The following is a 22,597-nucleotide window of genomic DNA, read 5'->3' on the forward strand; positions in this document are numbered from 1 at the left end:
CGCCGCCATGGCGCCCAGGGCCGCGGGCCCTTCAAACCCGCTGCGCGGGCAGAGCGCGGAGGAGCGGCCGCTGCGGGGTGGGGACGCCCGGGGCTGGGTCGCGGAGGGCGGGCGCACCCTCACGGCGTTGCGGAGGGGCTGTGCTGCTCTGGGCGCTTCTCTTCCCCCGCGCTGATCCTTTCTTGTGAGGGAAGGCGGGGCGGGGGTGCTCGCCGGGGCCTGCCCTGCCTCTCCCGGGTGCCGTGTGGGGCTGGGCCCCGGGCGGTCCCTGTGCCGGTGCCTAGCCCGGCTCCTCGGCTTTCGGGGAAAAGCGCCTCAGCCTCGGAAGAGCGGGTTCCCTTTGTGCTTTTCTCATACAAATCTTTACGCTGCTGTTGCATGATGATCCGTGTTATTGGATATAACAACGTTACTAACCTTTGTTCCTTGTTACGGCACCTATTTCCTTAACACCTTAATAGATTTTTTTCAATCTCCAGGGATAAAACGAGCTGTTAGGTTTCTGGCAGTGGCCATGACCATCCTGATTACAGCATTTGGAACAAGCCTGCACTTCAATTTACACTTTGTGGGGTTACAAAGGCAGCCTGGATTGGGTTGACTAAATTGCATAGATAGGACGATTCTAAGTGCTCCCATGCGGCTTGTAAAATTTTTTTGCTGTGTATACACATGCTTATTGCATAAAAATATCTGTAAGGGTAATCACTTTCTACTCTTACATTGAGTTGATAGTTTTTCACGCTATCTGAGCTACATTCCCTTCTGGTTTTGTCCGTGAACACTACTCTTTTGTGCTGGTTCTTTAATCAAAAGATACAATACTTTGGTGTGTCTCTGCTGAATTGTATTTTGGTGACAAGTTTCAGGAATTCTTACATTAATCCTTGCAAAAGCAGGATACTGATGTTCCTCTAGTAGTGAGGAGCTGGATTTTCTTGCTCTGTTGTTATATTTTTTTTTTTCCCACTACTAAAGTTTCAATATATAAGAAGTTTTCCCTATTATTATCTCTTTTTCCAGAGCCTTTCTTTTCTGCCTTTTGCTTTTCTGGGGGTGGCACATATATATGACAAACTTATTTAAAAAGCAGCAAGTTGAATAGCTAAATAGTATTTTTTAGGAAAATAATAAAATTATATAACAAAAGTAAATCCTAGATAAATTACAGTTTATAAGAAGACATTTTAGTGCAGTATGATCACTTGCACTTTTGTTTCTTTTTCCATTTAGGTTGATTAAAAAGATGAGTGAAGATCCTAACAGAAACCTGGATAAAAACCATGACAAGCTCAATAAAAGAAAGCAGTGTCTGCTCTCCTGGTTCAACAGTATCTTCTCTTTTAACAAGCTGTAGCACTGACAGCAATAATCCCTACTCAAACAGTTTGATTTGCTACAAGGACAAGCTTTACAGCTCTGCATCTGAGGCTTTGGAGGCTTATATTGAAGATTTTGATTTAAGTCTCACATCTTCAGAAAGAAGCACTGGAAAAATCTCCATATGTCAAAGCACTCCCAAACAAGTGAAGTTTTCAAAGCATCATGCCAAAAAAAAACACGGTACGTCTGCTGCAAATATGCCTTTTGATAAGTTCTGGTGTTTCCAGAGTAAGTAACATTATAATCTAATTAATTAAGGAGTTCCTTTAAGCACTGCTTTGTATTAGAACAAAATTTGCCTCTTATCCATTGATTTTGATGGAATGTGCTTTTGGGTCTGAAGTCTAACCCAACTGGGTGATGTATGTGGGTTTGAATTGGTTTTTGTCATTATTAGTTAGCTTGAATAAATAACTATTTAATTGATTATATGAACTTTTATGAAAGACCTAGAGTAGGTAACTGTGCTTGAGCTAATTCATATTGCAAATGTTTTGTTCATTACATATAAAAATAACTTTTCCTTCACCTATAACCTTTCTTTAGCTTCACACCTTTCATTTTTTCTATTATTAAGACATCTATTTTTTAGCTGTGTTTAGCTTTTGGTTTATATTTTTCTAATACAAACCACCTACTTAGGTTTAAGCATTCTGATTATCACTAAAAATGAGAAACTCTTCTATGAAAGATGTCATCTCATATTTTACTCTGAAATTTCTCTGTTGCTGTTCTTTGCAGAAATCTCATTAGCTCCATTCACATATTAACTAGTCTGCAGGTATATTTTTTATAATAATAATAATCAGATTTCACTTACTGATATTAAAGAGAAAATGAGAAAAAAATAACTTCCAGGTACTAGCTGAGGAAAATCTATTTTCATCAATCAAAGTGCTTCATAGTTGCAGTAAAAAAAGGGATTTAATGCTTTAATTCTTCCCTGAAAAATGGCCAAGTCAAATCTTACACAGCGTGTAGAGTCACAAAAAGGGTCTATAGACCCATTATGTGGCTACTTGCCTTGCAAGATATTGCTTTGAGCCATCTTATTCTCTAGTAAAAGTGGACTGTAGAATGTTGATTTCTTGTTTCTCTTCAATAAAATGCTAAAAAATATTCAAAAGTGTAAATGTGTATTGTGAAAGGAGGGGATAACTTTTGACTGGTAAGGTTTTTAATCAAGATTCTGCTTAGAAACAGAACCACTTTTGCAAGAACTATAATTCAGTCCCCTCTGGTAAATAATATATTTCAGCTTTATTATTACATCATGTCAGATCTTAATGTGTCATTCTGGTATAGCAATTCATGAAAAATATCTTTGTTTTTCAGCACTGGATGATTTTAATCAGCACATAGGGCTGGGTTCTCTTGCTTCACCCTGCAGAAGGCAGGTCGAGTGTGACCCAGACTTGATGAGTCTCGCAACGGATGATCTGTTAGCATTTCCAGCAGATGGATCACTGCCCTGTGTCCAGCATAAATCGAGGCATCAAAGTAGTGAGTGGGACAGATGGTCACTTAAAACATCTTGCTGCCCTTGCCAAACCTCCTCACTCAATACTCAAAGCCGTTTCAGTCCCCAGCAGAATGGGAAAGCTGTTGGTCACCAGAAGCCCCACAAACACTTCAGCAAAAAGAAACACAATGTGTATCCACCTGATAGGTGTGATTCTGCCTCCTCTAAAGGAAGCCCAAGACCCTTGTCTTTTGAAGAGAGCTCTAACACTTTTGCTTTTAAGAATTATCCAAGGTGGCTCACCAGTCACAAGCCTGACTTAAGTGTGTCAGGGATAAGTAGTATTCCCAATTTTCACTATCCAGTCTGGCTTAAGAGTTACAACCTTTTTTCTGATTCAGCTAAAGAAAGTGATGGTCAACATTTTAATATACAAAGCAAAGCTTCCTCTCTGCAAGCTTTTGATATCCGCAAAAAAAGACACTCTGCAGATCAAGACAGTTCTAATTTTTTGGAACAAAAGGGTTGCCTGGATCTGAGAGGTGATAACAAAGTAGAAGAAACTTGCAGCTATGCCAGTCCAGGTGCATGCTTCCCATTTGATAATTTGTTTTCAAGACACACCAAAAAGCCATTCAGAGGTAACTATATTTCATATAATTTGGTTTTTAATGTTGAAGGTATGTGTATAAAAATGTACATGTTTTTAGGCCAACACTTTAGCTATGTTAGTCTGCACTGTACAGTAGATTTATTCACTTCCATCTTTGACAAATAACTCAAAGCACTGACTAGTAGTTGACCAAGTTAAACAGCTTTTATACTGCAAGTTTTCATATATAAATCAGTATTTAACTATTCCTTTTACAGCAAAGTATTTATTACAGTGGCATCTTTAGTACCTTACTGCAAGATAATGACAGTAATTCCATAAATATTTTAATAGAATTTCAAGCATTAAATTAAATTCCATCAAGTGTAACCTTGGGGGGAGAGAGATTCCTAAACATAGCGTAAATGAAGCTGTCAAATTGGTAAGAAATGCCATTTATCACGCAGTCTTCTCTCTACTTCACCCAGTCAGCAGGAGATATTTGTAACCTGTATCCTTAAGTTATCCAGTGCCTTTGGTTTATGTCAAGACTTTCCTTGGGAATTTCTCCTGTATCTACTCTTTGCAGCAGGCCATCACCCTTCAGAAGTAGGGAGCTGGTGAAGTACCATCTTTATATTACAAAATATCAGCAAGATTTCCTTTGATATGAGAGATTAACATTTCAAAGTGTTAATTACCTTCACTTCTGCCTAAGTTTATACACTTAAAAAGAAAATGCAAAGTATAAATATTGATCCCCTCCCTTTTTCCAAGAGGTTATGTACATAAACTAAGTTAAAGTGTTATGTTGTGCATTGAAAATGATAAAATGCTGAATATACAAATGTCTGCAAATACCTTTCTGATGTGTGTGCATGATGAACTTTAAATACAGGGTTATATCTCTTCTCACACAGAAAATTTTACCAGTCATGAACATAAAAACATTAAATAATCTTGAATATTACAGGGGCTATACTCCCTGTAAAATATTTCCAGTGCTAATTAATCTGGAGTAATTTTCTTTAAGTATTACATAAAATTAAAAGTAATGTGGAAATTAAAAGGAATGTGATCCCAGAGGTCTCTCCCAAACTGATTGATTCTGTGAAATAATGTTCTTGAAGAGGGTTGGACACATTGTATCCTTGTTTTTTTAGAAGACCAGTTTGAGCTCCTTACCTTGAAGGCTGACAGAGGGCTGGAGAGTTCAGCTGAAAATTTGTCAATTAATCTGGAAAATGATGGCAGTCCCTCTACAACAGATATCCTAGGAGCAGAAAGATCCTGGGAATATGCTCCAGGTGCTCTGTAAGTAATATATTTGGACTAATTTGGTCATGAAAATGCATAATGTATTTAATTGCTTTTGTATATAGATTGTAGTAATGGTGAGGTGGCGTGTACATAAAGAAAGGATTTGCTATTAGATTTGTTGCTGGTGCTAAATGTTTCAAGGTCAGCATGCTGGTGCACTGCTTTCCCTTTTTCATTGACTTATTGTTGCCTTTTAATAATAATTCTTATATATCATTGCTATACAAAGATATTTATTTCAAGAAAAAATTATTTAATGGAACTTAAGTTGACAGATTTTACTAGTTTATGATTAATAGTTTCTCTCACATACCCCAAAGTGCTGACAGGACTACTCAGTGCTCCCCCCAGTGCTGCAGTCATGCCATATATCTGGTTTCATCACAATATCTATATCCTAAAACAATTCTTTTAATTTATAAACCTGTTGTTATTCTCCATTGCATGTTTAATGTTGGGTTTAGCAAACCACCAGTGCCTGTGTGCTGTGAGGACATGGAGAATGCTCTACCATTCCCCAAGGCAGATATCGTACATAAATTCTTGGAAGACTGTTTACATGACAAAAATAAGGTCAGTAAAATTGAGGATTTATTTCTGAGAGTGCCCAAAATATGTAAGACTCTAAATATTAGAAGGGGGAATACTTGTAAATTGGTTTTTCCTCTTGTATAATAAAGTCTAACTGCAGTAGTTATATTTTGAGCATGATGAATTCATACAGTTATTAAATTCTGTAATCTAACCCTTGGTCACAATTATGATTAAGGAAGCATCTAACTATAAAGCTTTGCTTAGTAATAGTTTGACTTTTACACTTTGTGTTTTGTTTAAATAATAATTATTTAAGGAAGAATTTTTTGTGTTATCGATGTATTAAATACTACTGATTTCCTACCCTGGCTCACTGTTGGGTACCAGTCAAGTTCAAGAGGTAAGTAATATATTTCTTATTATTTATGCTGTTGCACTGGAATTGACTCATGGGTTGAATTTACTCTTTTGATTAGTCATTATTTTATTCCCATTCTCCCACATTAATCACCTTCTTCACAGTCTTAATATTATTCAGTTTTTCATTGGGATTATATGAACCCTTTATCCTTTTCTCAGCTAAGGAGATGAGCACTGAACCCAGCTAGTTGTTAATTTATGTGCTGATACATTTCCTTGACTTTGTGCCCTGTTGTCCTTCAATCTTAACTTCTCTAAGCTTCTATTTTCCCATCCTGTAGTAAACAGAGCATTACCCTTTAAGTTTTCCCACTGTGACGCATACTTCTCTTTCTCTAAGGAGTTAATTGACACAAAACCTAACAATGTGCATGAGTAATGAAAATTATTTGGTCTAATGAACGTTGCTTTGCTGTATTTCATCCTTCATGTTTCCCATTCTCTTGGTAGATCATCAGACATTTCCACCCATAAGTATTTCTAGATTATCCACAAATTTCTGAATTAATTTACTTTTTTGATTATAGAATGAGCAGATATCATCGAGCTGCTAATTCTATGACTAATAAATCGATGTTTATCATTAAGGAAACTTACTTGCTCTGTCAGTTATGAAATGTTGACACATATCCCAGCACTTCTGTCATAGCATTCCAAGGACTGACAGTCTTAATATTCTTGGATTCCTTTACACAAGCCAGGGCTGATGCCTTTGTGTTGCTTCACATCTTCTTAACAATGTATTTACAGTGATTTCACTGACCATACGGTGGCATAAATGAAGATGAACCAGTGTAGCATCATACATGTACAATTTATAAATTGACCTTTAATGGGGAGAGTGAAACACTCGTAGAAATGAGCCTGTCACTTGTTTCAGGGAAACTTCAAAAGTTGGTTGGTTTGGTTTGGTTTATGTGCTCTGCAACACCAACAAATCCTTTGGGTTTTGGTTTAGGAAAATACTTTTTATGGAGCTCATCACCACAGACCCCTGGAAGTTCTGAAGTTGATTTTGTTTGAACTTCAAGCAATTCAGGGAAGTTTAAGCCACAATGGAACTACGCAGCAAAAGGAAGAGTTGGAAAAAGTGAGTAGGCAGTTTCGAGGCAGTCTCTCCTCTTTGCAGGGCACTGTGTGGCAAGTCAGCAGCTCCACGGTGGCCTCGGCGTGCTGCAGAAAACCGGAGCTGTGAGCCAGGAGATGGCGACATTGCAGGAGAGAGCAGGCTGGGCTCCTCCACTGCTCTAGCAATAGCTGTGCTCTGGGAAAAGTTGTCTTCTGATAATATCCCCCTTAATTCTAGGCTTTCAGGGGCATGTACCAAATTTTTCACGAGCCAGACATTCTCCAATGCTCTATCCTTGCCTCCTTTGGCATCAGTGAGTTGGTATTTTGTGGCACTTTTGTTTCAAAATGATTTCATAGACTTTATAATCTCTTTTTTACCTTTTTTTTAATAATGTTGCTTCATACAGTTCTTAAACCCTATGTCCTGTACTCAGTAGTGAATGAAATGCTCCATATATATCTGGATAGTGCCATGGTTTAGTTGACAGGGTGGCGTCAGGGCAACGATTGGACTCGATGATCCCTGAGGTCTCTTCCAACCTGGTTGATTCTGTGGATCAGGCAGGCTGGGAGAATGGGCCAACAGGAACCTCATGAAATTCCAACTGAAGAAGAGAAAGTTTTGAGGGACCTAACAGAAGTCTTTGTGCACTTAGGAGGAGGGTATCAAGAAGGTGGAGCCAGGGTCTTCGTAGTGGTGCATGGTGGAAGGATGAGAAATGCCTAAATTGAAACAGGACGTTCACACTGGACATGGGGAGAAACTTTTTAACCCTGAAGACAGCCAAGCACTGGAACAAGTTGTTCAAGGGAGGTTGTGCAGCCTCCATCCTTGGTCCCTCCCTACCTGAATTACTTTATGATGCTATGAAGTTGTTGGCAATACTTTCCGATGCAATGTGCTGTAAAAAGTCCATGTTTTCTGTCATATTCAGCTGCTTTTCCTTCCCTCAGTTAACACTTTTTTTTTTTTAAGCTTTCTGAAAAAGCAGAGGCTGAATTAAAACTGTGTGACAGTGAGAGAATCCTGCTTACTAATTCTATTCAGAAGTAAGTGACTATTGATTTTTCTGAGTTTTCCCTGCTTTCAGAAAATGCAGAACAGGAATGATAAATTAGCTGAGAGACTTGTCATGTGGTCTGAAAACTTTAAGAATTAGCCAGTAGTGAATAATTAAAAACATGCCAGTTAATGAAGCAGAGAAACATCTAGTGAATGGTTGCAGAGATGTACTTTGTAAATAACATTTGTATTTCATCTCTATCAATAGATTAATTATAGCTACACATGGATGGACTTTAAAATAATCAGACTTGGAGAAATTTGTAATATGGGACAAAATATTTACCTATTTTTTTCACTACAGTGGAGCAAATAATCGCTAGAAAACATATTTCATGAATGAAAGCAGCAGAGTCCTACTGAACAGTTATAAGTGACTAAAGAAATAAGAAATTTGAGAAAAGACAGAATGGAAAACAAGGTTTTATTACATAGAACATTTGTTGCAACAAAACTCAGTGTTGCAGTATAGTTTTATACTGTAATGTAAAATTAAATGATTTTTTATTTAAAAAAATACAGTAATTTTCAGTATTGACATGCTATTTTATGAGATGTTTTGCAGTGTTTAACGTCCAGTGTTAAATACCCATTCCTTAATAATTTAATTAATTTATTAATTTAACTGTGTGTTTGTGTGAGCACCTGTATTTGAGAAGATATATTTAGAATTTCAGTTCCAAAAAGTGTTTCATCTTTTAAAAAAAAATCTTAATATATTTTATAATCTCTAAAATATCAGTGGAACAGTTAGAGATGTAAACTCTGTGTAATACTGTCAAGCTGTTTGTAAGAAATCAACATAATTTTGTGTTAAATGTAAACAATAATACATACACTGTTATTAAAATCTTCATTTTTCCTCATCTAGGGCTTTAAACCATTTGTCACATCTTAAAAGTCTCTTTGAAGATAAAAGTAACCAACAAGAGCAGACCAATGATCATGAAGAAGATAAAAAAGAATAATCTGTGAAGCTGATATCGAAGAATATTTTAATATTGTGTAATTTAAATAATTTGGCAGCCTGACCACTGGTCAAAATTGTTTTGACAGCTGAGCCAGTGCATGCTCTCAAAAATGTTGTATTCAGTATTTCTGTACATATTTGTTCTTTTCATTAATTACTTCAAGGCTTAAATGAGTATTAGTGCTTCCAGTAAGATCTAACAATATGTTACAAGAGATACCACTTTTTAAAGAATATTTAATTAAAATAATGTGAACATTTTCCTGGCAGAATCTCTGTGTGTTTATAAAATTTTATGCTGTCAGTAAACAAAATATATATGTCAACATGCCTTTCTAGTGAACTTTTTCCTTTTAATCTGGATATTTATAGGTCCACATGAGAAAGCAGGTACCTGAGCACGTCCTGATTCTGAGAAATGAAATAAAAACCAGAAGAAAAAGTAGAAGGAAGATGAGCTACCTATTTTTTCCTGTTAAGAATTAGTAAGTAGAGAGATAATGATGATGACTTCATTTTATGACTGTCATGGCATCATGAGAACATAGAAAGTAATACGTAATAATGTATTTTGGACAGATTTTATGGGTCTTTCTCAAATGCTGAGAGCTAGATCTGAAATCAGAGTCCAGAAAATGAAATGACTCCTCTAGAAACTTCCTTGTAGAAGCTTTTACAAAGCATTGCATTGCTGAGGCATGAATGTACAACCCAACTGACACCGTGAGTATAACTGTGCTCTGTAGTAAGAGAATATCTGTTTGCCAGAGATCATTTTATCAAAGGAATTCAGATGTGCAAGGCAAGGTGAGAGTTTTTTTTCCCCTGACATCACACATGTCTGCGTGTGGATCACAATGACTTTGCTCTACTTTTGCACTACTCTGGATGCTGTGTGTAGGTAGTTACGCATAGTGTGTGTATGCTGTGTTTGAGCTACTCCACCTCAGACTCAGCACAACTAGTGTGGTACTAAGCTATCATAGCTCTTCCGTTTCTGAAGGGGCTTGTGCCTACGTAGCTCAGAGTAGAAAGGTAGATTTATTCATCTAGGTGTACAGATACTCCTTGGAGTGCTCGTAGCACAAGCAAGGTGGGCTCAAAGCAAGATTTGATGCCCTGAGAGTACGTAGAGTTTATACCACACTCCTCTGGTATCCTGCTTGCAGGGGTGCACAGGACAAATATCAAGCACCCCCTGCTCCCTTAGAACTTCTCTTGGTGTCAGGGCAGAGTTTGTTTGATATTTAGAAAATATTTTTCATTAATTCCCCCTTGGAGAGTCCTCATACCTGTCTGTATTTGTGAGATTCCTCATTCTTTGGAGGTTTTTTTATTAGCCTCCTTCCTTTATCAGTTTAATGTACTTTGATGGAAAATTTCAGCACAAATTTTTGTTTTTATGGCACACAGACCTAGGTAACAACTAAAAGTATTGGTGACAACATTGAATATTCATATTTACTAACTTTATATTGGCCAGGCTTTGATCATGGATAAGGTTTAGTGTGTGAGATACTGTACTGCACAAGGTAAAAGTACCTTAAGCATGTGAAACTAAGCAACAAATGGGTGACACTTTCTAGTTGTAAACCAATAGAAATTCAAATAAGAATAGAATAAAGTTTAAAAAAAAACACTAAAACACCATTAGTGAGTAAGTGGAGACAATTGGTTTAACATAATAATTTTTTTAAATGCTATCAAGATTTTTATGGCCTTTAAAGAGGGATTTGATCCCTTATATATCAATAGAAAAAAGTAACTGTTGGTTATATACACTGGTCAGTTCTCTCAATTAGAGCTGGAATTTAGTTGTCTTATAAGTTAGAAGAAGCTGCCACTCAGGAAAAATAATGGAATATGTAAATCAAGTACTAAACAAAAGTAATTGCCATATCCAAGATGTCAGTGGTGTTGTCCATGAGGCTAGATCAGAGAAAAGGAATTTTATTGAACTACAGTCTGCTGTAGTGACAGTGGGAAAACTGAAAAGGCAGCAGAAAGAGAGCAGGATTTGGAGGAAATACTGAAATAAAATAGCAGGATTTGGAGGAAATACTGGAATAAAATAGCAGGATTTGGAGGAAATACTGGAATAAAATAGCAGGACTAGATAAAAGGGAAGTCACCGTTTCTCACCAAGTTACAACAACTGTTTGCTAAGGATGTCCAGGAGTAGTTGTGATCTTATGTATTTGCATATACAGGAAATCTTTTATGAGAAGGGCACTTCCTGAATTACACTGTGTATATATATCAGTAAAACGGAGCTGAGGGAAGTAGAGGCTTTGATGAAGACAAGTGGTGTGCTCTTAAATCCTGTGAAGATCCTATCTGAGGTAAGACACTGATTTGGCACGGTGGGAGGAAAATAGATGGGATTTTTTTGTCTTGGGGATTTTTGCCCTATAAAGGCTTAATGAGAGAGTCCATTGTGATACTGATCTTGGAATGAGTGTCTGCTGCAGTTATCTTTTCCTCTGTAACAGTCCTTTTGCACGAGCAAATCTCTCTGCATCACTCTACTCTGATACAAAAAGGTTTTGATATAGGAAAACTTAATTTCAGGTTCCAGGAGAAACTTTTCATTAATTGATGTCTAGACTAGTGCAGGCTGTATGGAAACTAAATGGAAGAATGTACAAGGTTTTATACCAAATTGTGATTTAGGCAACGTAATTTGGTGAGGTATTTCATTTGTTAATGAATTAATACAGAAAAAAAAGTGGAGGTGGTTCCTGGAGAAAAGGGGAGGGAAGATACGTTTCTCTATGAATATTTACCTTTGTATTGAAGTCTAGAATATAGAGGGGGATAATCTATTAAAAGTATCTTTGTGATAATAACTGCACTCAGGCTTGTTTTTCCTTTTATGTTGAGGATCTACCATTAAAACCACCAAACCAAGAAGGATAAGATGGAAAGAACATTTTTGTAAACTACTGACAGAATAATTTGCCTTGAGGGATATATTAGTTAACCAAATATTTGTTGAGAAAAAGAAATTGAACCCAGAGTATCCAGGGTACTTTTAGACTAGGATGATGTCAGGTTTTGATACAGAGGTGAAGGTTAATACAAGAACTTTCTTAGAAGATTTTCAAGATTTTTAGAATGGAAAAGGAGAAGAATAGAAAAAAGCAACTACAAGAAATTCAAAGGTCTGTTTGCAAAATCCTGTGAAAAAAGTCTAGGAGAAAGGTGCTCAGGAGTTTGGCAGTTCATAACAATACATATATTTAAGATATAGTTGCAGGATATCCTAATATGGACCAGTGAAAATAAAGGTAATGGAAGGCCATGGTGGTGTCAGGGCAATGGTTGGACTCGATGAGCCCAGAGGTCTCTTCCAACCTGATTGAGTCTGTGTAGTCCTCAGTGTCTTCAAGAAGGAAGCACAAAGGAAATAACTAGAATTGTCCCTAAAGATGAGTCGTCTTGGACTTTTGTGTCCTTTTTGGAAAGTCCAAAGCACAAAAATGAGACACAAGGAGGCAGAGCTGTCAAAGATCATAAAACAACCCAAAAGTTCCTTATTGCTTATGACAGCAAACAATAAAGGATGGCCATGGAAAATTTTCATCTATGACCTCCCTGCAGAGAGTAATAAATCATGTCAGGGAAGGCATAACGTTTACTTCAAACATCAAAGGTGGTGGATAAAGCTCAGCTTATGACAGGAAAAACGTGATTGATAGGTCTTGTGCAAGCTACCTGTGTTCCATGGACTACTCCTACCAGCGTTAACGCTAAGCTCTTGGAGAAACACTTGAAGCTATCTTTGAGTTATCAGCAACGTTTAGAACTCAGTGCAGTCCCATAATGGTCTAGACATGGGATTAGTAGAGTAACTTTTGAACAAAAAGTCATCTAAATGATACCAGAGGATTACAGGGCAATAAGGTTAACCTCAGTTTCCTAGAAGTACCTAATCAAACACGGAATAGATCAAGGAAATGAGGAGGGGGGAAAAAAAAAAGAGAGGTTATTGCAAACACTGTGTATTACGCAAACCTCGTTTCCTTTTTATGGCTGGGAGGCAACATTTAACGCTTGTGTGCCTCCAAACAAGGAATCAGAGTCTATATGATATAGATGAGGCTGCACCTTGAATCCTGTGTCCAGTTGTGGGCCCCGCACTTCAAGAGAGATGTTGAGGTGTTGGAGTGAGTCCAGAGGAGGGCGACCAAGCTGGTGAAGGGTCTGGAGGGTCTGAGCTACGAGGAACGGCTGAGGGAGCTGGGGGTGTTTAGCCTGGAGAAGAGGAGGCTCAGAGGTGACCTTAGTGCAGTCTACAACTACCTGAAGGGAGGTTGTAGTGAAGTGGGAGTCGGCCTCTTCTCCCGGGCAACTAGCGCTAGGACAAGAGGACACAGCCTCAAGCTGGGCCAGGGGAGGTTCAGGTTGGACATCAGGAAGCATTTCTTCTCAGCAAGGGTCATTAGCCATTGGAAGGGGCTGCCCAGGGAGGTGGTGGAGTCACCATCTCTGGAGGGGTTTAAGAAAAGCCTGGAGATGGCACTTAGTGCCATGGTCTCGTTGCCATGGTGGTGTCAGGGCAATGGTTGGACTCGATGAGCCCAGAGGGCTCTTCCAACCTGGTTGATTCTGTGATATTAAACTATTTTTAGGGAATTGTAAAGATGGGTGGGAAACAGTACTTGGAGGGCAATGAACAATGGATTCTATTGCTCTTCTTTCTTTATTTTCATAATGTGGTGGAGTTAGAGAAGATCCAGAAGAGAGTGACTGAAATAATCGTGGAGATAGAAGAGCTGCCTAATAGGGAGAGATACAAAAGGCTCAGACCTTCAGCTTGGAGAGGGGAGCATGTGTTTGATGTTGTTCAAATTCCACAATACAGAAGTGTAGGAGGGCTTACAGGAGCTAGTAGGAGATCTGTTTAGGACTGAGAAGTGGTCTTAGCAGTAAACTTAGGAGATCAGGGATTATCAGCAGGTTCAGAAAAGACTTAGACAAAGTCATGGAGTTTTTCATTGAACATAATCTAAAGAGAAGAGGCTGTTCCCTCTCACAACTCTCATCCAACAGTTCTGTGTGCTTGTGAAGTATGAAAGGTGTCACCTGGAAATAGTAGCCAGGCTATGCCCTCCCTTATTTCCTGAAGTCCTGTCGGAGAAAAAACATTGGGCTGGATGTACTGTTGGTCTCGCCTAGTAGGACATCATGGGAGGGTAAAATGTACCAGTTCTGTTGCAGCAAGAGTGATTTAGGCTTGTGAAAACCTTTTTAACAATCATAGAATCACAGACTGGTTTGGGTTGGAAGGGACCTTAAAGATCATCTAGTTCCAACACCCTGCCATGGGCAGGGACACCTTTCCTCTAGACCAGGTTGCTCCAAGCCCCATCCAACCTGGCCTTGAACACTGCCAGGGAGGGGGCAGCCACAGCTTCTCTGGGCAACCTGGACCAGGGTCTCACCACCCTCACAGCAAAGAATTTCTTCCGAATATCTCATCTAAATCTCCCCTCTTTCAGTTTAAAACCATTTCCCCTCATCCTATCACTCCATGCTCTTGTAAAAAGCCCCTCTTCAGCTTTCCTGTAGCCCCTTCAGGCACTGGAAGGTGCTAGAAGGTCTCCCTGGAGCCTTCTCTTCTCCAGGCTGAACAGTCCCAACTCTCTCAGCCTGTCTTCATAGGAGACATGCTCCAGCCCTCTGGTCATCTTCGTGGCTTCCTCTGGACTCGCTCCAACAGCTCCATGTCCTTCTTATGTTGGGGGCCCCAGAGCTGAACACAGTAGTCCAGTTGGGGTCTCCCGAGAGCGGAGCAGAGGGGCAGAATCCCCTCCCTCGCCCTGCTGGCCACGCTGCTGGGGATGCAGCCCAGGACACGGGTGGCTTTCTGGGCTGCCAGCGCACATTGCCGGCTCATGGTGAGCTTCTCATCACCCATCACCCCCAAGTCCTTCTCCTCAGGGCTGCTCTCAATCCATTCTCCACCCAGCCTGGATTTGTGCTTGGGATTGCCCTGACCCACGTGCAGGACCTTGCACTTGGCCTTGTTGAACTCCATGCAGTTCACACAGGCCCAGCTCTCCAGCCTGTCCAGGTCCCTCTGGATGCCATCCCTTCCCTCCTGTGTGTCACCACACCGCACAGCTCGGTGTCATAATAACATGTAAGCAGGGAAATGGGTTGCCAAAGAAGTTCTGGAACTTCAACCGTTATTGTGGTTGTAAAAGCAGGTTACACAACCAGCCCAAACTGTAAGTGAAACATATTGGGCCTTTAGGTGAAGGAACTAGATGACCTCTGCTTTTTTTTTCCCCAAGTATTTGATGGTTCAGACTCTGTCTCATTGTTGCGTCTTAGGGTTCATGTGATACGTGAATAACGTTAAGTGTGAATGTGGAAATTGTTGTAGTTTAGTGAAGAAGAGTTTTTTGTATTGCATCACATTTCTGCACCGTGGTCCTGCACTAAATACCATTAGTGTTACTGTGCAGAAGATGAGTCACTTCCCTGGACTCTGTACCATAACTGAGCACATATTGGAATTCACATTCTTTTGTTTTAATGTTTTTCTTGTCTTCTGTGGGCTAATTTATTTCAGCTTGACTAAATGGATAACCAGGCGTTTGAAATGTACGGAGAGAGCATGCAAAGTTCTCCAAGAGGAAAAGAGTGGCCAAAGAAAGAGGTACCCGTCATTTTCTTTTCCACTGCTATCAAAACATTCTTAACAGAGTCAGTCTGAAGCTTAAACCCTTATTTTTTAATATGACCTAATTCTATACTATTAAGAAGGTCATGAAGAAAATAAAAGCTCTAAAGGGCTGTGCACCCAGAATCAGGAAAGAGATTTAAAATTTAGGCCAGAGAATCACAGAATCACAGAATCAATGAGGTTGGAAGAGCCCTCTGGGCTCATCGAGTCCAACCATTGCCCTGACACCACCATGGCAACTAGACCATGGCACTAAGTGCCCTGTCCAGGCTTTTCTTAAACCCCTCCAGAGATGGTGACTCCACCACCTCCCTGGGAAGCCCCTTCCAATGGCTAATGACCCTTGCTGAGAAGAAATGCTTCCTAATGTCCAACCTGACCCTCCCCTGGCCAAGCTTGAGGCTGTGTCCTCTTGTCCTATCGCTAGTTGCCTGGGAGAAGAGGGCAACTCCCACTTCACTACAACCTCCCTTCAGGTAGTTGTAGACTGCACTAAGGTCACCTCTGAGCCTCCTCTTCTCCAGGCTAAACCCCCCCAGCTCCCTCAGCCGTTCCTCGTAGGTCAGACCCTCCAGATCCTTCACCAGCTTGGTCGCCCTCCTCTGCACTTGCTCCAACACCTCAACATCAATAGAACACAGTGTCTATTCACCTGAAGCTGCAACTTCAGCAGCAAAAAAGGTGAAGGGACAGGAAACACTGAAAATCCTCACCAAGGTGATACTTCATGATGCCAGAAGTGCCTTGGGCTTCTGTAAAGAACTTGTGTGCTTCTGCATGCCCAGCTGATTCTCCCCTTCAACACCCTCCAGAGGCCTGAATGTCCACAAAGGAAATTTTCACTAAAGAAATAATGGCCAGAGCAGTTAGTACAGATGAAATTTCCCCATTCTGGCTTTTCTTCTCCACTGCCAGGGAGTTGGGCTGTGTGAGATGTGACATAAAGCCAGAGAAGCAGCATTTCTGCCCCAGAGATGAAGGTTTGCCATGAGTTGATGCTACAGGTCTTCAGTGTTTTGTGATCTAGATTAGACTGAAAAAAATCCTTAGGCGTTTGTAAGAGCCCAGTATGATGAAGATGTGCTTTTACTTGATGAAATAATGAAAGGACAGCAACAATCATATTATATATATTATATATAGAACATATTCTATAAGGTTTCCCTGTACAGGGCCCAGTAATTTGGCTCTAGGTGTGTTTCTGTTTTGATGACAAAAGAACCATCACAAACTTTCTCCTGTGTGTTAGATCTAATAAAGCTTTCTTTTTTTTTCTTTTTATTAATTACAGGAAAGAAAGGGCAGCTGGTCCCTCATGAAAGTCTTTCTAGTTTGTCTATTGGCCTGTGTTATCACCACTGCAATAGGAGTGCTGGCCCTGTCCTTGGTCTATGTAAAGAACCCTGCCTTTGTGAGAGAGACAGATGTTAAAGGTGATGGGGGTGCATCTTCCCCAAAACCAGATGAAAAAAGTGTGGATATCAAATTCCAGTTCCTGAATCATCTGGGGAAATCAAAGGTAAATTGTTCATCTCGTGCAATAATATTCTAGCATCATATATAGAAGTTCAATGAATTAATTTCACCTCTTTTTTTTAAGCACTAGGTGATCAGTTTAAACCTGTTACCCAGGATTCTTTTATAATCCATGGGGAGAGACACAAACTTCCTGACAGCGTTTCACTCTAATTCATAACAGAAGTTGGAGGTGGTGTGGATCTCTAGAGTGCCTCTTGGAGAGCTAAATAATTGCTCCAACAAATTGGACTTGCGAGACGAGGCAACCATTTCACGTGTGATTCTGAAATTAGAGAGTATGAAATGCTGAGAAATAAAACTAGAAAGAGCAAATCTTACTCTCCTCTTCTGCAGGCTAAACAACCCCAGCTCCCTCAGCTCCACCTTCTAAATATATCTTTATAGAAAAAATAATTCCTGATTAATATTTGCTGTCAGCAAAAGAGAAATTCAGGAAAATATCTTACTCAGGACATGTTCAAAATGTTTTGAATCTAAAAGTTTAAGAATATATGTAATATTTTTCCCAAATCAAAGTCCAGAATGACATAAAAAGAGGAGGAGCAGATAATTTTGTTCTTGATATCACTATTTATCTCTCGTTTGTGGAAAAAATATTACATCATGACATGAGAAAGTATATAAATGATTGTGAAAAGTGACTAAAATACATACAGAGAGAATCCTCACTGAGAAAAAGAATAGATCCCTTCAGGATTGCCCAGACCAAGAATTTTCTACAATATTTTTGGAACATTCATTCACCACTGTCCACAATTAATACAATTCTCCATAACTTTACAGGTACACAACTACCCAGGTGGTGAAATTCAGTGGGCAAGATACAGGAACGACGTAAATGAATATCAAAGTGATGAAGAAATGGAATTTGGAAAAAGTATCAATAACCATCGCTCCCAAATGACTTTTGGAACCTTACGGATCAAGAGCAAAGGGCTTCGGGCTCCCCACTGGCATTTTAATGCCAATGAACATGGCTACCTGCTACAGGTATTATCTAATTAGTTCAGCTTTCCTAATTGGTTTTGCAGGTTAAAGCATCATGTATATATAGAAGATGTACATATGTAAATAAGAAACCTACATATGCATTATATACAAATATTAACAGGTAATAAAAGCAGAATTATCATTGATTGATGTATGACCTTAGTTTTCTTGCTTGAAATATCCATATTTTTATTTATTGAAAAAAAAATGCTCATTTCTGCTTGTTTATTTCCATTGGCTGTGGAGACCCTCAGATCATCTTTTTGTCTCACAGCTTTTTATCCATGGAAGAGTGTTTTGTTCCCATAAAGTTTTCTCTTTCCTAGACCAAACACCCCAAATAAATCTTCTTTGAAAATGTTTTCCCTATCTCACCTGAGCATCAAATTTCAAATCTGTATAAATACAGAAAATAAGAGATAAATAGAAACTCAGCATGAGGAACTCAAGATAACATATTAATTTGAAAACAAAATGGTCTTTCTTTGGAAGCATAGCTACTTAGATATATCTCAATCATTAATTTATTTCGAAGAATAATTATTCATATTTTGATCAGCATAGAACTGAACAGCTCCAGCTGGATGGGGGATCATCCTCGGAGTAAGGCATTCCACAAACACCTTCTCTCTCCAGCAGTTTTTGGTCAAAGATGACTCCTTTATAGCTGTTCACAGCCTCTTTAGTAAGAAATGGTTTACGTATGAGCAACGTGTATTTGTCACGTGTTCTTTAAACCTTCTAAAATTTTGTCACTTAAAATGCTATTCTGGATTTAAGTTCAGAAAGGCTTGTTGGAGAGTGCATCAGGGTCTGTTTTCTCCTAACAGCCTTCAGGTTGAGTTGCTGGTTTGCTGCAGATGGATTCGATGAGAAAACTTTCATTACAATTTGTTCAAGTTCTGATTCTGTTACAGGGCACTGCCTGGATTGGAGTAATCGGTGCAGATGACAGCGTGGTTATCACCTACAACGTCACAGCTGGTCAAGTGATCTTCTTCCCTAGAAACACCGTGCATTGGATAAAGAATGTAGGATCAGAAGACTGTGTGTTCTTGCTGTTTTTTACAACACACGAAGAACTTCAGACCTTGGATGTAGATGACGCGTTTTTCTCCACCCCAGAGGACATAGTAGCTAGAGCATTAAAGGTCTGTATCATGGTCTAGTTGACAGGGTGGTGTCAGGGCAACGGTTGGACTCGATGATCCCAGAGGTCTCTTCCAACCTGGTTGATTCTGGGATTCTGTATCATAGGATAGCCAGCCTCTAGCTAGTCTTCTACACATTAACATGGCAGTCCAGGCTCGTCCTCTATTTTTTGGAGAGGATCCTCCCTACTTCAGCTGTCCACTTTAGTCCCATCAGTGTGGAAGGATGTACACATGTCCTTTGTGTAACACTGTGCCACCCTGCGTGTTCCTTTATCCACAGGAGAAATAAACTCTGATGCTCCCTCCCAGAAATGTTTTCTCCTTTTCACATTTATCCCCTACATTCATGTAGGATCCTCCATATTTGATGAATTCTGTGGTATGAGAAGGTCTCATAGGAAACTATAGATAAGTCCAGTTCCTTGTTAAGCTGGATCTTATTTGAACTGACTAGTTGACAATGTCCCTTGAGCAAGAGTATGGCCATAGAGTTTCATCTGAGTCTGAGGAATTTGCATGTTCAAACCACAGAATTGTAATAGACCTTCCCACCCTGAAATAGTTTGATGGGAGACAGAGTTTTCCTTCTGCTCCAAGTCTCTCTGGTGACCGAGAAGGAAGGGCAGAGCAAAGGAGCAAAATAGCATATTGACAGGACAAGGCAATTAAAGAGATGAGGTACATCCATAAGGCAGAATTTGTCCACCACCAGGTACTAAGTTGGGATGTTCAATGCAGCAAAATTGTAATTCCGTAGTTTGCTGTGTGTATGTGTCAACTTAACATGCATTGTGTGTCCTGCAGCCACAAGGTGGAGTTAACTTCATCAGAACCTTCAAGAAACAAGTGGAAGATCAAGCAGTTAACCTCCCACCAAACTTAAATGAGCTTGTACAAAATGCCACCTACGTGCAGTCTCCGGACAACCTCGTCTGGCAGTACTTCTACAATCTCAAAGGTAAACATCTAAGAACTTTGTGTGTAAGAGCTCTCTGTGTTTCTAGAGGGGGAGAAGAGGGGAGAATCCATAAGCAGCAGGGCATGAACTAAATCTGGAGTCACCATCTCTGGAGGGGTTTAAGAAAAGCCTGGACATGGCACTTAGTGCCCTGGTCTAGTTGCTATGGTGGTGTCAGGGCAATGGTTGGACTCGATGATCCCAGAGGGCTCTTCCAACCTCATTGATTCTGTGATCCTGTGTAAATACTTCCCAGCTCAATGTTCTCCACTTATGTATGTAACCATGACTGGTGTGTTCCCTGCCACGGTTAAGTTAAGCAATAACCTAAACCTACATTTTTCATTCAGAAATTAGAATCTAATAAGCCAGGAAGCCCTGCAGAGGATTAGCTGGAGAGTGACTGGTGCTGACCTTGTTAGAATATCTTACATTTGCATATGAAACATCAATGAATAAACACCTTCTCATATACCTAATTAGGTCCTCCCGTTTCTTTTACAAATACAACTTCATAAACGCTATTGAACCATATGCACTGTTTGGTTTATCAACAATTGTCATAAACAACCCTCTGTACAGCCTGGATCTAGTGATTATCACAGAATCAACCAGGTTGGAAGAGCCCTCTGGGATCATCGAGTCCAGCCATTGCCCTGACACCACCATGGCAACTAGACCATGGCACTAAGTGCCATGGCCAGGCTTTTCTTAAACACATCCAGAGATGGTGACTCTACCACCTCCCTGGGCAGCCCCTTCCAATGGCTAATGACCCTTGCTGAGAAGAAATGCTTCCTAATGGCCAACCTGAACCTCCCCTGGCCAAGCTTGAGGCTGTGTCCTCTTGTCCTATCGCAACAGGAGAGATAAGCTAGAGGGCTTTCTTTTTGGTTCCAGAGGCTCCTAAGATTCGAGGCCTCAGGTTTAGTACATAGGAATGACTTCAAGTTGGCCAATACACTAATGCTAAACAGATCTTGTTGGAAATGCTCATCAGCTGTCTTTGTTTCAGGGTCAGCAGAATATCCTTTTCCAGGAGGAGTCTTCCAGTGGGCTCGCTACCGCAGAAATGGCACTGGACTAAATGAAACAGAAAAAATATTTAGTGAGTCGTTGAACAAGGTATGTGCTTTCAATTGGATGCTGTAGCTAATTAAACATCAGGCCTAGTGTGCAATTTGTGTGCGTTCATCACTGCGTTGCCACGTGTAACAGGGATATAACAAACCTGGATGATTTTCTGAACGTTTTTGTTCTGCTTTTCAGCATGAAAACAGCCTTACCTTAGCAACTCTGAGGATATTCAGCAACGGACTGGGGCAGCCTCATTTCCACTTCAATGCTAACGAGATGGGTTATGTCATTAGCGGCTGTGGACAGGTAATTTGTTATATCGGTGAGGGATAAATGAGTGGACTTGTGTCTGTAAAACAATTGGAGAATCCCAGAATCAATGAGGTTGGAAGAGCCCTCTGGGATCATCGAGTCCAACCATTGCCCTGACACCACCATGGCAACTAGACCAGGGCACTAAGTGCCATGGCCAGGCTTTTCTTAAGCCCCTCCAGAGATGGTGACTCCACCACCTCCCTGGGCAGCCCCTTCCAATGGCTAATGACCTTTTCTGAGAAGAAAAATTACAGACCTAATAACTGATTCCCAGCCCTGATTAACAACACTACAATTAGTAGCATTACAAAACTTGCAGTGTCTGCGTTTTCCTTCTCCACACAAGACTTTGATCTCAGTTACATTTGTGGAAGCTTCTCTGCTCAAAGTGGAGTTACCCAAAGAGCAGAATTTGTCCATCTTGTTAAATTTTTCAGCCAAATCACACAGGTTCCTTACAGGAATCACCACTCTCCTGGGAGTACAAAATAAAAAAGCAATACTGAAAATTGTTGCTGCTTTACTTGCAATAGACTGGAGTTATTCTCTCTGGAGTCACTGCCAACTTCAACATTGGCATTGGAGATGTCATATTTTTCCCCGTGGGAACACAACATTATCTCAAGAGCGAATGTGAAGAGGATTTGCTTTTGATTCTAGCCTACAGCACAGGAAACCAGGTGAGAATTCCTATGGGCAAGGGGAGTAAAAAACATGTTCAACCATCCAGAATCTTACGTTTTTCTCATGCACATAAGCTTTATGCTTTGGTGCACACCTTTCAAAAGAAATTCTAAGAGTATTTCTTAAACACCTCCGGAGATGGTGACTCCACCACCTCCCTGGGCAGCCCCTTCCAATGGGGCTTAGAAATTCTAAGTACACTGACAGTGCAGCTTCCCTTCTTTTGACAATATTGTCTTTTTTCTTCATAGCTGGAAACTCTGCGTATGAACGACTACTTCCACGCCACAGCAGATCATATCCTTGCTCAGCTTTTTTTCAAGAAACAGGACGAGTTTAAGAAGTTTCCAAAGGCTACCAAAAAATGA

At 40.0% G+C, this 22,597-nt stretch overlaps 2 protein-coding genes across 2 annotated transcripts; both read left to right on the plus strand.

The window, feature by feature from the left end:
- Positions 1-9: 9 nt before the first annotated feature.
- CWH18orf54 (chromosome W C18orf54 homolog) lies at positions 10-9,236 on the plus strand. Its single transcript, XM_068424385.1, has 8 exons — positions 10-77; positions 1,234-1,563; positions 2,719-3,486; positions 4,601-4,751; positions 5,222-5,330; positions 6,670-6,801; positions 7,759-7,832; positions 8,717-9,236. The coding sequence occupies exons 2-8, from the start codon at positions 1,284-1,286 to the stop codon at positions 8,811-8,813; spliced, it is 1,611 nt and encodes a 536-aa protein (XP_068280486.1). The 5' UTR covers positions 10-77; positions 1,234-1,283; the 3' UTR covers positions 8,814-9,236.
- Positions 9,237-15,407: 6,171 nt separating this feature from the next.
- On the plus strand, positions 15,408-22,597 carry DYNAP (dynactin associated protein). Its single transcript, XM_068424457.1, has 9 exons — positions 15,408-15,485; positions 16,804-17,031; positions 17,835-18,041; positions 18,959-19,192; positions 20,000-20,153; positions 21,169-21,278; positions 21,423-21,536; positions 22,079-22,225; positions 22,481-22,597. Exons 1-9 carry the CDS (start codon positions 15,408-15,410, stop codon positions 22,595-22,597), a joined length of 1,389 nt encoding a protein of 462 aa, XP_068280558.1.

The sequence above is a fragment of the Nyctibius grandis genome (assembly GCF_013368605.1).
Source record: "Nyctibius grandis isolate bNycGra1 chromosome W unlocalized genomic scaffold, bNycGra1.pri SUPER_W_unloc_2, whole genome shotgun sequence".
Lineage (NCBI taxonomy): Eukaryota > Metazoa > Chordata > Aves > Nyctibiiformes > Nyctibiidae > Nyctibius > Nyctibius grandis.